Source organism: Apiotrichum porosum (assembly GCF_003942205.1).
Source record: "Apiotrichum porosum strain DSM 27194 chromosome Unknown scaffold_1, whole genome shotgun sequence".
Lineage (NCBI taxonomy): Eukaryota > Fungi > Basidiomycota > Tremellomycetes > Trichosporonales > Trichosporonaceae > Apiotrichum > Apiotrichum porosum.
Window position 1 is genome coordinate 2,119,292 of NW_021167108.1, and position 13,901 is coordinate 2,133,192.

The window sequence follows — 13,901 nt, forward strand, 5'->3', positions numbered from 1 at the left end:
GGTAATTTCTGGATTTGTTGGAAGGGAGACGATCATCACTTTGACGTGAAGAGCCAGCACACTGATCCTTTCTCAACAACACAACTTTCACTGTACCATGATCGACCTCATCCACTGTACGTCCTGCAGCTCACAATCTTACACTCCGAGCTGTTGCTTCTGGCTCTACGTTTTGGCCAGCACTGACGTCTTCCCCACAGTCCAGACCGACAAGGGGGGCAACCCCGAGGTCGTGCGCGAGTCGCAGCGCAAGCGTGGCGCGCCCGTCGAGATTGTCGACGAGGTGATGGAGCTCTTCAACCAGCACAAGGCCGGTGCGTACGAACCCCACTGTTCGCTGTACCCATAGCTGACGTTGGTTCGTTCCTGCCCTCAACCTCCCTTCGCCGTCTTTTGTCAACCTCCCCCCACCCCCTGTTGTGTGCTTCTGGCGCGTCCGCATCCCACCTTCCGTCTTTGTCGCGCGCCACCGCAAAACCCGCCTCCCCCCCGCGCCTTCCCGGTGACCGTGTCTGATGGAATTGACTCGCATCATTGATGTCGGGAATTGTGCCGCGTCGTGTGTGTGTCTATCTCTCTCTCGCCTGCCACGCAATACACGGTGGCGCTGCCTCGTCCTCAACTTGACCATGTCCTCGACCACTACACGTCTACCCCTCTGCCCTGTACCCTTTCGCCTCCTCCCCCATCTATGCCATGACCTGCAGCCCAGTACGAGATGGAGAGCGAGCGCCGCGCCGTCAACGCTCTCCAGAAGGAGATTGGCACCATCAAGAAGGCCAAGGGTGACGCTACCGAGCTCCTCGCCAAGAAGGCCGAGCACGACAAGAAGATTGTCGAGCTCACTGCCTCTGCTGCCGCCCTCGCCAAGCAGCGTGACGCCAAGGCTGCTAGGATAGGCAACATTGTCGACCCCACTTGCCACGTTTCGCTTACCGAGGTGAGTAGTGCAGTGACGAGCGGGTGGGTAGCACTAGCTGTTCCAAACGGCCGCTAGCTATCGCCCCTCCTGCCGTTGCCCAAAGTTGTGTATGGTTGGCTGATGAGTCAGGACGACAACCCGGTCCTGCGTTTGTGGCACCCCGAGCCCAACCACAAGGGCAACTCGGAGGAGCTCACTGTCGAGGACAAGCAGACCGACATTCTTCCCCACCACGAGGTCCTCTACCGCCTCGAGGCCTTTGACACTGAGCGCGGTGCCAAGATCAACGGCCACCGTGGCTACTTCCTCACCAACGACGGTGTCGACCTCAACCAGGCGCTGATCAACTACGGTCTCGACTTCCTCCGCAAGCGCGAGTACAAGAAGATCCAGGCTCCCTTCATGATGCGCAAGGAGATCATGGCCGCCACTGCCCAGCTCGAGGAGTTTGACGAGGCTCTGTACAAGGTCTCGGCCAACGACGGCAACGAGGAGAACGACCGTTACCTCATTGCCACTTCGGAGCAGCCCATCTCGGGCATGCACTCTGACGAGAACATTGACCCCAAGTCGCTTCCTATCCGCTACGCCGGCTACTCGACCTGTTTCCGCAAGGAGGCCGGTTCGCACGGCCGCGATACCTGGGGTATTTTCCGTGTCCACCAGTTTGAAAAGGTTGAGCAGTTTATCGTCTGTGAGCCCGAAAAGTCGTCCGAGATGCTCCACTCGATGGTCGATGTCTCGCGCGCGTTTTACGAGTCGCTCGGTATCCCTTACCGCGTCGTCAACATTGTCTCTGGCGGCCTGAACAACGCCGCCTCGATCAAGTACGACCTCGAGGCCTGGTTCCCCTTCCAGGGCGAGTACAAGGAGCTCGTCTCGTGCTCCAACTGCACCGACTACCAGTCGCGCTCGCTCAACGTCCGCCTGGGCTACAAGAAGGCCGACGCCAAGACTGGCTTTGTCCACATGCTCAACGGTACGCTGTGTGCCACTGAGCGCGCCATGTGCTGCCTGGTCGAAAACTACCAGACCCCCGATGGTCTGCGTATCCCCGAGGTCCTCAGGCCTTACATGCAGGGCCGCGAGTTTATCCCCTTCACTGCCGAGCTGCCGACCAAGACGACCTCGAAGAAGGAGGCCGCCTCCAAGAAGAAGTAGAATGTAGAGGAGACGCATTACAACTTTTCTTTATTTTGGTAGACATCAGGCGCGATATGACCGGAGCGACGCGCGGGGTGAGCCTATGAACGTCGATGCATTCAGTGCGTTGGTGTGTATGGTGTGTGAGGTCGTTGGGTCATTTTGGTCCCGTGTGGGAGCACTGCGGCGGGCACTTGGTGACAAGCCCCCCCATCCCCCGTGCGCAGACACGGCCAGACGGGTTTGTCACTCTGATCCCTTGAATCCTATATGGTGCCGGGGGGCCGTGATGCCGATGGCGACTGCAAATCGTCCCCTCCCCTCGGCTCGGCCGACGACTTTAATCTCCTTGCTCTCTCATCTCTCATCACCACCACATAAAGTGTCTGTCTACACACAACACTACCACTACCACTCTGCTTAAAAGGGGCTTTCGCACTTAGCACTCCCCTCCCACCTTATTCTCGTCCCCCGCCGCTCGTTTCTTCCGCTACTGTACACTCTCCCTCGCCCCGCCCACCATGAACCCCCTCCGGCCCCTCCGCGCCGCCCTCGCCACCCCGCTCCGCGTCCAGCGCACGCGCGCCGCCCGCGCCCTCGTCGTCCCCAGGCGCTCCCTGGCCACTGCCACTGCCCCCGCGTCGGCCAGCGTCTCGGACAAGCACGTCGACGTTGAGGTTGACGAGGATGTCGGTGAGTTTGTGGTTTTCTATCTTTGGGACATGTCGGGCATAGTCGGCTGCAAAGTAAAAACACGGCATGTAGTCTCGCATGGTTACTGGCGTTTTTGGTGCGACCGACGCTAGCCACGCTCTGGCGTGGGACATGTGGACACACGTTGTTATACCTCTCTCTCTCGGCCCGCGACGACGATGCCTGCCCCCCTGCGCGCCCGTTGCTAACGTCGCCGCAGAGCTCCCCGTTGGCTTCAAGGTCTCGGCACCCAACCGCGGCGGCCAGACTGCCGGCCGCCCCATCTACCTCGACATGCAGGCCACTACGCCCATGGACCCGCGTGTCCTGGACGCCATGATGCCCCTGTTCACCGAGCAGTACGGCAACCCCCACTCGCGCACCCACGCATACGGCTGGGAGGCCGAGGACGCCGTCGAGAAGGCCCGCGAGCAGGTGGCGAGCCTCATCGGTGCCGGTGCCAAGGACATTGTGTTCACCTCGGGCGCGACCGAGAGCAACAACCTGATCATCAAGGGTGTGGCCAACTTTCACAAGTCGAAGAAGAGGCACATTATCACTACTCAGACTGTAAGTGGAGGACCGTGTCTCCTCGAGGATGCCCCGCTGACACATTTCCGCAGGAGCACAAGTGTGTCCTCGACTCGTGCCGTTTCCTCTCTACCCAGGGCTTTGAGGTGACCTACCTCCCTGTCGGCCCCACTGGTCTCGTCTCGCTTGACGAGCTCAAGGCCGCTCTCCGCCCCGACACGTCGCTCGTGTCGATCATGGCCGTCAACAACGAGATTGGTGTCATCCAGCCCCTGGGCGAGATTTCTGCCGTGATCAAGCAGTACGCAAAGGACCAGGGTGTCTCCAAGCCCATCTTCCACACCGACGCCGCCCAGGCCGTCGGCAAGATCCACATTGACGTCGACGCCATGGGCATTGACGCCATGTCCATCTCGGGCCACAAGATCTACGGGCCCAAGGGCGTCGGCGCCGCCTACGTCCGCCGTCGCCCCCGCGTGCGTCTCGAGCCCCTCATCCACGGCGGTGGCCAGGAGCGCGGTCTCCGCTCGGGCACCGTCGCTGCCCCCATCGTCGCCGGTCTCGGCGAGGCCGCGCGTATCGCCCAGGAGGAGATGGACGCCGACCACGCGCACATCAAGGCCCTCTCGGACCGCCTCATCAACGGCGTCAACGCGCAGGTCTCGCACGTCGTCCGCAACGGCGACGCAGACCACGGCTACCCGGGCTGCGTCAACCTCTCGTTCGCCTACGTCGAGGGCGAGTCCCTCCTCATGGCCCTCAAGGACGTCGCCCTCTCGTCGGGCTCGGCGTGCACCTCGGCATCGCTCGAGCCCTCGTACGTCCTCCGTGCCCTCGGCGCCACCGACGACATGGCCCACTCGTCCCTCCGTTTCGGTATCGGCCGCTTCACCACCGAGGCCGAGATCGACCTCGTCGTCAAGCGTATCGTGCAGGTCGTCACTCGTCTCCGTGAAATGTCGCCCCTCTGGGAGATGGTCCAGGACGGTAAGTCGCTTCGCAAAGAGCAAGAGAGTAGAAGCGAGGGGTAGGGAGATAAGGCGGAAGCAAATTTCGCCGAGGTTTCGATCTCAACTTCCGCCACTTCCACTACATTCTCCAACTCCTTTTCTCTCTCTGCAACCTCTATTCTGCTTGCGCTGACAGTCGAAAGGCATTGATATCTCAAAAATCGAGTGGGCGGCCCATTAGCTGCGTGCATGTCGTTGGAAGGTTTGTCATGGCGAAGGTTTTGGAGGTGTGAGAGAGAGAAGAACGGAGGTACGGAGATCTGAGGATTCCGGAGATAAAAGGTATCCGCCACGTAGCGCAACCTTGATATGTATGATGCGGCGGGATGCAGCGTCGATTCATGTAGATATTACAACAAGTGGCACACCGTGGAGCGATGCTGGGATGGGGGTGGGGGGAAGAGAGGGGGGAGGGATATGAGGTGGGGAGATGAGGTGAGTGGGACGGAGGTACGGAGGTACGGAGGATTGGAGCTACGGCTGTGGCGGGAAGACAGATATTCGCTCCACCTAGCTGGAGAACACGAAACTCAGTAGCTACCGGTCGAGATGTACCCCCGTGCCAGCCCCGACGAGCAATAGCAAGGAGGACAGGACTTGTGCGAGCGAGACAGCCTAGGAGATGGCTGCAGGGCCGAGGAGGCGCGTGTAGCAGCGGTGCGGGACCGGTCTAGACGCGTTCGACCTCGCGCTCGAGGGCGATCTCAATCTCGCGCACGACCGCCTCGCGGACCTGCATGTTGACGAGGCCTGTAGCGTTAGCGACAAGGACACGCGTGGGACGAGGCGGGTGGATAGAGAGGACAGTGGCTGTTGGTGACGGCGGCGGCGATAAATGGCATGGTTCACCAACGAGCAAAAGTCACTCCCCCGCGTCACTTCCGCAACGATTACTCACCGTTGGCGGCCGGGGTCACGTCCGCGACGAGCTTGGCGAGCGAGGGGGCGCCTTGCTTACGCGCCGTCTCTGAAGTGGTCGTCAGTGGGTCTGTTCATGTGTATGGGGAGAGGGGGTGGGACAGGTCATGGGCAGGGGCAGGCAGTGCCAGTATAGACAGAAAACGGGTCGTCTCGATTCTGTACCATCATAGCCAAGCCCTGGGATATGCCAGCTGGACGCGGTGACCAAAGCAACTGGCAGTGGACGGCTATGGAGAAGCACACGGACACGGAGATGGGCACGACAAGGACGTACCCTTTGCAAGGTCCTTGAGCTCGTCGTCAAAGCCCGACTCTTCGAGCTGCTGGCGGAGCAGGCGGGATATCCTGGGTTTGGGTGGGGTGGTCAGCACGAACGTGTCCAGTACATATCGGCAGCAGCGGTATCTCGTACATGGAGACACGGGATGTGCTCGACATGAAATCGGTGAAGAGCGGAGCCGCGGGCGAGGAGGGAGATGGAGAGGGTGGAGAGGGGGTTGGGGAGCGGTGAACCCCGTCCGCATGACCAGCTGAGTAAATGATAGCTAGCTGGCTCCCGTCTCTCCCCACCCCATCCCCAACCCGCCACCGCGATGGGTATCGTGCTACTAGACAACACACCCATCGCTCTCTTCACCGGCGCCTCGGCCAAGCACACTCTTGCGACCGGCACTTGAGTCTCGCGGTACTCACCTGTCCCAGTCGCCCGTCTCGAGCAGCCGCTTGCGGATGGTATCGAGGGTGCTTTCGTCCGCCATGGTCATGGTCTGTGTGCTGTCTACGTATGGCACGAGCGAGGGGGTGAGAGTAGGTGTAAAAGGCGGGGCAGCGTTACGCTTGATGGTGGTGTTGATTCGAAAGCAGACAATGGATTCATGTCGCGCCCCTGGCGCCGCCTTTGGATCCTTGGCGCGGTTTGCCGATCATGGCGACCGGGGGGCCCTCCACTGGGCCACTGGACGAATTCTGATGCCACATCCGGCTGTCCAACATCTCTCCTCCTCATGCACGCATCACTGCCAAAGTCTGCATCGTTCATTACACTCTATTTGAAACGACACCACACTATGGGATCATGGGAGATGCTTGCAGGCACGGAGACGGGGCGATGGGGTGGGTTAAAATGCCGATGACGTGGTAAAGAGAAAGAAAGAAAGAATCGTTCAACTAAGGACATGGGACAGATGGTTGTACACGTGTTTGGGGGGACTGGGGAACGGTGTCACTTGTCGACCTCGCTCCTCACATCTTTGTGAGCATGAGCGCGAGCACCACGTACACGAGTGTGAGGGGCGGTGTGAGGAGGGCATACGAGATCGAGATTGTTTTTGAGATGAGCCGCTCAAACGCGTCGCCGCTGGCCGCCTGGGTGATCTGGGCGAGCGTGAGGGCCGGCGGGGACGAGACGAGGAGGACTGCGCAGAGAATGAACACGGGGTCCTCTGCCGCGAGGAAGGGGTCGTACCGCGCAATAAGGGCGATGAGCGGGAGGAAGAGAATGGGCACAATGATCATGCGCGAGAGGCACGCAACGAGCACGGTGCGGCCCTCGCCCGGGTACTTGGGCTCGAGGTCGGAGCTCTTGAGCGAGCGGAACTTGCGGCCAAAGTAGTCGGTAATGGTCGTGGGCTTGGGCTCGTCCTCGGGCAGCTGGATGGAGGGAGGCGTGTAGAAGAAGGCACCGAGGACGACCAACGTGACGGGGATGGAGCACTGGCCCGCCGACTTGATAGCCGCCGTGAGCGGGCGAATCTCGGCGAGCTTGGCCTGGACGGGCGGGATCAGGGCAATGACAATGGACAAGAGGGCCGCCCAGGTCGGCACAGTCATGAACCCAAGGAAGGCATGCCAGCCGTGGGTGACAGAAACCTTGACTTTGCGCCACTTGGCCTGCCACCCGGTCCTCGGGGGCGACCTACGGCGGCGGAGCGACGGGAGGTCGTGGGCTCCCCACTCGTCGTCGGTGTCAATCTCAAACTCGCTCTCGCTGCTGTCCTCGTCCAGGTCCATGAGACGCGTGCGCGGCTGTTCGGGGAGCCCCCAGAACTCACGGCCCGAGTCGGCACGCGAGACGGGGCGGGGACGACGGCTGCCCGAGGGCAACGAGTTGTGGCGTGGCACAGAGTGGGAACGACCGCGGCTCTGCATCGTGTGCGCCGAACCGGCTGATCCAGAGAGCGGGAGAGAGGGAGAAGGCGACCGAATGTGACCCGGGGGTGAGATCAAGCCACTGTGGCGGCGCTGGGTACGCTCAGGCGAGATGAACGGGTCCTGGTGGACAAAGGCCTGCGGGGAGAGGATGGGCGGCGAGTCGAGGTGCTCAATGTAGTCGTCGTGACCGTTTCCGTGGCCATTGCCGTTTCCGTTGCCGTTAACAACACCAAGAGCAGCTGCCTGGGTGGCAGCCTCCGCAGCCTCGGCCTCATCAGCGTTGGCGAGCAGCTTGACGCCCCAAGACCATCGGAGCTGAGTGGTTAGTTACAGCCTGAATACAGGACACCACTTACAATCATGCCAAGTGTAGAGTACACGACCATGTAGGTGAGTGCACGACCGAGCATCTGGTCCTTGTTGTCGTCGTCGCCCCACTTGAGGCCCGGAACCTCCACAACGAGGGACTGTGGCGGGCGTCAGCATTGCAGAACCCAACGCGCCCGTGGGCAGCACCGTACTCACCTGGACCAGGGCAATAGGCAGCGAGTTGCTGTTCTGGAACATGGCCGCGCAGATTGCAAACGCACTCGAGACATGTCAGCCAGCCAGCCAGTAAGTCCCCCCGCAGGCGTCGCACACGGAGGTGCTATGTGCTATTCTCGTCCGCCATCTCGATCACACTCACGTCTGGGACTTTTTGAGCTTGAACACCTTGGAGAGGAACCATGCGACGGCAGCCGAGACGCCGGTGATCACGACAAAGCTGAGGGGGATGATCCACATCTCCTTGAGCTTGGCCGGGGTGAGGGAGAAGGCGACCTGGGAGAAACAGTGTCAGAAAACCCAAATAAAACTACGTCATTTTCAAGCACCGAGGAACGGCGGTGACGAGTGTGGGAGCATCAAACGTGCGTCCCACTGCGACGGGGCGCTGTTGGTAGGTGAGGGGGTGCTGAGCCCCGACGAGCAAAACCCCCACGCTCCGCTGTGCTGAGGAGCAAAGTGCCGCAAGTGGGTGCACCGAGTGGAGACGGCGGTCGGAAGCCATCGGGCGGCGGGTGGTGTTTGTTCCCAGCCGCCTCCACCTCCCACATCCCCCTTGGACTTCCTCGCCGCTGATCCGCGCTCGACTCACCTTTGAGCACAGGAGGGCCGGCGTGAACAGCGACACATTGATGACGTTGAGCTTGCGCTGTGTCGCCTTATCCGTCACGCCCGTCCAGGCGAGGACGTAGCCCGCGAGACATAGGATGAAGACTTCGCAGATCGACTGGCGGTGTCAGTGGCGATAACACGGGACGGTCTGGGGGTCATATGTCTTGAGCTGGGGACGCAGCGGTGGACGCAGCTCGTAGCGCTACAGCACACCCTGTGTCCCCACTTGCTTCTCGCCGGACGCACCTGGAATACAGTGATGAGTAGAGTTTTGACTGCGGGGTCGTCAGCGTGGGGTGTTCCGACACGGTCCCGACGCGCTCTGGCGCCAACATTTTTGGCAGGGCCCGCTGCCGCCGCCGCCGCCGCGCGCCGCCGAGAGCGCTGTACGTACCGGGGATGGCAGCCGCTACGCTGTCCATGCTTGGTGATCGCGTGCGGGGTGCGTGGGTGTGCTTTGTTGGGGGTGTTGTGTGGGGGAGAGGTGTTTGCGCGGTGGCGTGGGAGAGTGATGAGAGAGGGGAGAGGGAGAGGGGGGGAGGAACAAAAAAAAACACCCAGATAGGGCGAAGCGAGAGCCCCCGCGCGCAGACGACGACGACACACGTTTGTTGGTGGCCAAGATAGGGAATGGCGTAATCGTTACACCCACAGCGCTCAGGAACCACCCGGGGCGCGTCATCCCATATCCGACATGATCGTCCATACAGATGCGCCGCCAAGCCTTGCGTATCTCCTAGCCCTCCTAGCACCCCCCCTACCCACTACAAGTACACCTCCGTACACGTACACGTACACGTACACCCAGCTCTCAAGTATAATGTGTCTTGTTGCGCTCGTTGAGCACGCCCAGCGCCACATCCTCAATCTCCTCCGTCTCCTTGAAGAACACGAGCCGCACACTGGCAGGCACCGTGTCGTAGGCAGTCTGCACGCGCGTCTCCCAGTCCGCCGCGCGCTTGAGGAGCTTTTGCTCGGCAGCAGACAGCTCCTGCAACTCCGCGACCGTCTTGGCAATCTCCTCGGCCGTCTGCTCCTTGGGCGTACTGGGCGTGCCGGGCGTGCTCGGCGTGCTCGGCGTGGCCGCCCCGCTCGTCCTGGGCGAATCGGTGAAATCGTCCAGGTTGAACAAGGACGGGGTAGCAAAGCCCGACGCCGCGTCGCCGCCGCCGCCGGTGGTGTTGTTGTTCAGGCGGACGCCGTCGGCGCGCCCGGTGGTCACGTCACGGATGAAGATGGCGGCGACCTGTTCGGGGCGCTCGTGCGCAATGGCAGTGTACAGCTCGAGGTCTTGCTCGCCGCTGTCGCCAAAGAGGATAAACTTCGAGTCGTAAAACTCGTCCATGATCTCCAGCACGCTGGGCCGCTTGCGCTGGCCGGCAGGCTCGAACAGGGACGTCACGATGGAGCGGCCGCCGTACTGTCTCTGTCAGCTGCGTGGCCATTCCAGCACACGGCACACTGCACAAACTCACAAACTTGAGCTTGAGGCTGAAATAACCTGGGAAATGGTGTAGCTTGAGGAACTGGTCCACGATGGGGAACAGCTCAAACGGCGAGTTGGACTGGAGTGTGAGCTGGACGCGTCAAGACATACGCTGCTGCAACTCACAACAAAGTGCAGACCCGTCAGACCAGCGACCTGCAGGTCGTGGTACAGCTTGTTCATGCCGGGGACAAGGAGGTCCTCGAGTCGACGACAAAACACGTTTCGGAAAACTTCGCGGGGCCCGCCGAGAATGTCGCTGTGCTTGACCGTGTCGTCCAGATCGGAGATGACGCGGACACCGCCTGGGCGCGAGATCGACACGGTGCATGTACTGGTGACGGGCTTGCGGGGGGCAGAGGAAGCGTTGTTGAGTGGTGTGCCCGTAGGCGAGGCAGCGCTCGCACCACTGGACCCGCTGGCCATGCTGGCAGTGGTGGTGCGCCGGGGCGCGTACGCGGCGTATGGAAGTCCAGATGGCGACGAGGAGGAGGACGCCATCTGACGCGCCAGTCCGCCCTCTGGGTTGGGCCCAGGTGGTCCAGTCGGTGTCCCCGCCGGGCGCTGGCCATAGGGCACCTCTTCAGGCAGCAGCTCGGCGCGGACAGCAAGGCCCCACTCGGACGGCGCGTTGGCCGGGTCGTCGGCAAACGCGAGGGGCACGGCATTGGGGTGCGTGCAGAGCTGTTCCCAGTTGATGATAATCGTCTGGTTGAACTGGCCCTGGGCGTTGGTGGTAAACGTCGTGCGGAACAGGGGCTCCTGGTCGAATATGTCGTCGGTGGGCGTCGGAAGCTCTGCGCGGTGCTTGAGGGGCACGGGGTAGATGCTGACGGTGACACGACGAAAGGCAAGGACCGCGGACCAAAAGGGCGCCAGACGCTGGTCGAGATATTCATGAGCGAGGAGGAGGTTCTGAGGGTCATCAAAGAGATGGTCGGTGGCGCGGCGCTGAGGCTGAGGCCTGAGTCGAGGAGACAAGCGGGCACTCAGGCGCGGTGAGATGCGAGGCGACGACGATGAAGACGATGAAGATGCAGTAGTGGTGGTGGTGGTGGTCCTGCGTGGTGGGAGAGGGGGCGGTGCCGAGTCAAGCTTGAGGTCGTCTACAGGCAGATCGGGCAGGTCCTTGGGATCCTGCCTTGGCGACGCTGTTAACAGATGCATCATTGACGGGGGCGGAAGCGCTGGCAGCGCCGCGAGGCCTAAGGGGAAACGTCAGATCTTGTTTGTATGCGTCAATGGCTCTATGACTCACGCTTCGCAAGACTAAGAAGGGCGCGCTGTGTCCTCGAGATGCTGCTCACGTCGCGGACAAACGTGCAAAACCCGTTGACGGACAGGTGGAGGTCAAACGCTATACACATGGTCAGCGAGAGCTAACAAGCCTTGCGGCAGCTCTATGAGCCACTCACAATCAGCAACACCATCGTTACGAGGCCGCTTCACAGCCCACCCGGGCAGGACGTGGATGGTCTCCTCTCCCTTGATGGCTGCGCGCCGGCCGTCGCGCCAGTCGCGGGCCCAGTCTTCCCAAGCCTGCCGGCGCTCCGAGGAAGGCGCATTGGCAGCAGCGACAGCGGCAGCCTGGGTGGCGGCGGACGCGACGTAGGAACTGGCAGTTGAGAGTGCGGCGCGGGCCTTGGACGCGAACCCTGCGGTTGAACCAAGATACGACGAGAAGCCAGAGGACGAGGACGAGGTCACGGTCACGGAGGTTGAGACGACGGTCTGCTGGTAGGTCTGAATCACGGGCCGTGGGCGAGGAGGAACTTCTGGGGCCATACTGCGCTGGCCCGAGGTGAGTCGAGCGACGGGCTGCGGCGAACGCGAAGTCCTCGGTGCTACTTGTCGTGCCGGCGGTGGTCGATGTGGGATCCCGGCAGGCATTTCGGACATGAGGGCAAAAGGGGTTGTACTGGACGATAAGATGGCACGTTATATACTAGCGGGGAGTGCCAAGGTCGTGATTGAGAGCAAGGGTCGGTTGGATTGGTGGCCGATATTGTTGACGAACGTTCGCGATATGGCAGTGCCGCCTGCGAATGGCTCGTACCTCGTGTTGCCGAGAGTGGAGGTGCGTCATCGCATGGCAGGTCACGTGATCTGTGGGTTTTGTGGCCACCGTGAGAGATCTGTTGCGGCGGCGCAGGGTGGTGCTGGCTGGCCACACTTGTATACTGTGTACACTTGGACAACGCATCTTCCTTCTTCCTTGCACAAAGAGCATCGATTATCGACTGGCACTGGCACACTCGAGTTGGTCTAGACATTACCTACGGCGTACCTGATGTAGCTGTGACATGCCCGTCAGCAAGGTGGTTGCAGGTCGCTCACGAACACCACCTCTTCATCGCGCGCTCACCACTGTCCACCGCCTTCCTCGCCAGCCACATGCCACCTCATTCGCTACACTGCAGCAAGGACATATAAAGACACAGTCGTCTCATGGTAACGACGTTGGCCAACAGCCATGGGGTCGTCGTCGGTCATTGCATGCGCGAGCCAGTCGCGCCTGGACTACGCGACTCCGTGGTCTCGGACGCACGGAAACACCGTCCCCGGCCCCCCAACGAGCTTAAAGCTCACACTAGCGTCGAGCCTCACTACTGCTTCTCCTGGCAACGACTAAGACGTTGCAGACCGTCAGGATCCACGGCGTCACTGTCACCTCTGGGCGACGCCAAGATTGAGCCATGGTCTCGGCCGTCTCGGGCTGGAGGCTGAGAGGCTGGAGGCTATCTCGCACATGTCGTCGTTGCTCTCGCAAGTCGAGGCGAGGCGTCAAAGGGGCGTATGCTGACTGAGCACCGGCAATGTATGTATACCGTTAGTGGCCACAGGCCACAGGCGATAAGCGTTGGGTGGCCAAACGCCAAACGACACCGCCACCCCGCGGCCCCCAACAATATCCCCTTCCGCCGACCCAGGAAGCTGGGAGGTAACGCGTAGGGCAATGGTGATGGGCTGGCATGGGCTGGGCTGACCTCACGCCGCGTACCGCGTACCGCACGCCGACAATTCATGGGCCACAAAGGGTCTTGTGCGGTGGCCAGCGGACGCCATGTTCGTAGATTTTGTTATTGCGGTCCCTTATTCTGGTTACGCGGCAGTTACCGCTGCCTGTCGATCTCCTGTCCGGTGGACCAGTTGTCATGTTCGAAAGAGGACGGGGCCTGCTAGTGGGAGCCCTTGGCCAGAGGGCCAGTGTGTCCTGTACTAGTATTGGTGTACAGCTTGTAACTGACCGTTTGGAAACGCGAGTTCTCCTCGAGTGTCACCCTAGGGACATCGGTGTTCAAAATGTGTAACAGCAAAAGGGTGCAGGCCCATGTATGCCCCCCTCCAGTTCCGGCACCGCTCAGAACGTCGAGCAACAGCGTAACCGAAGCTGCCATGACTGCAAATCGCCGATCCTGACTTGGCCCACGACCATACCTGTGCTGCCACATGCAGTCCATGAGTCCCTTGTCAAGAAGCAAGCAGCTAGGAGCTGATCAGCTGATGCTTTGACGCGTTGTGCCACACAGTCCGCTCGCCGCGGGATTAACCCCGTCCACGCGCTTCGCGTAAGAGGCACCAAGATGAGGAGCACAGTAACGGCACAACGCGACCGACGGGTGCGCTGCGCGCTGCTTTGGTGAGGCCGGAGACGGGCCCGGTGTCCCGGAATGCAACAGGCATGCGTGACCTTTTGGGTAATGAGTGGTAGCCGTGCTTCTGGGGATGATCAGAGGAGGAGAGGATTCCTGCGAGAGCCGGGGATGCCCCAGCTCTTACTCGGGCCAAGGGCAGACGCGTGCGCGGATGGCCGGCTGTGCGGCTGTGGGCTGTGGGCTCCCGGTCTCTCTCTCTGTGATCTGCGACAAGAAGCAAAGACAAGGCA

General features: G+C 61.2%; 5 protein-coding genes across 5 annotated transcripts; 2 read left to right on the forward strand and 3 right to left on the reverse strand.

Moving 5' to 3' along the window:
* Positions 1-97: 97 nt before the first annotated feature.
* SES1 (Cytosolic seryl-tRNA synthetase) lies at positions 98-2,083 on the forward strand (the record flags this gene model as incomplete). Its single annotated transcript, XM_028616576.1, has 4 exons — positions 98-116; positions 201-314; positions 708-940; positions 1,052-2,083. 4 exons carry the CDS (start codon positions 98-100, stop codon positions 2,081-2,083), a joined length of 1,398 nt encoding a protein of 465 aa, XP_028480433.1.
* A 503-nt stretch (positions 2,084-2,586) lies between these two features.
* Positions 2,587-4,480, forward strand: NFS1 (cysteine desulfurase; the record flags this gene model as incomplete). Its single annotated transcript, XM_028616577.1, has 4 exons — positions 2,587-2,758; positions 2,979-3,328; positions 3,382-4,276; positions 4,443-4,480. 4 exons carry the CDS (start codon positions 2,587-2,589, stop codon positions 4,478-4,480), a joined length of 1,455 nt encoding a protein of 484 aa, XP_028480434.1.
* Positions 4,481-4,969: 489 nt separating this feature from the next.
* SUS1 (SAGA histone acetylase and TREX-2 complexes component) lies at positions 4,970-5,984 on the reverse strand (the record flags this gene model as incomplete). Its single annotated transcript, XM_028616578.1, has 4 exons — positions 4,970-5,109; positions 5,198-5,266; positions 5,495-5,565; positions 5,914-5,984. The coding sequence occupies 4 exons, from the start codon at positions 5,982-5,984 to the stop codon at positions 4,970-4,972; spliced, it is 351 nt and encodes a 116-aa protein (XP_028480435.1).
* A 478-nt stretch (positions 5,985-6,462) lies between these two features.
* On the reverse strand, positions 6,463-8,951 carry EHS24_000759 (uncharacterized protein; the record flags this gene model as incomplete). Its single annotated transcript, XM_028616579.1, has 7 exons — positions 6,463-7,686; positions 7,728-7,838; positions 7,897-7,960; positions 8,060-8,193; positions 8,510-8,644; positions 8,776-8,804; positions 8,924-8,951. The coding sequence occupies 7 exons, from the start codon at positions 8,949-8,951 to the stop codon at positions 6,463-6,465; spliced, it is 1,725 nt and encodes a 574-aa protein (XP_028480436.1).
* A 389-nt stretch (positions 8,952-9,340) lies between these two features.
* On the reverse strand, positions 9,341-11,914 carry EHS24_000760 (uncharacterized protein; the record flags this gene model as incomplete). The annotated part of the gene is made up of 5 exons (XM_028616580.1): positions 9,341-9,949; positions 10,005-10,094; positions 10,142-11,220; positions 11,274-11,372; positions 11,431-11,914. The coding sequence occupies 5 exons, from the start codon at positions 11,912-11,914 to the stop codon at positions 9,341-9,343; spliced, it is 2,361 nt and encodes a 786-aa protein (XP_028480437.1).
* Between the last annotated feature and the right edge of the window lie 1,987 nt (positions 11,915-13,901).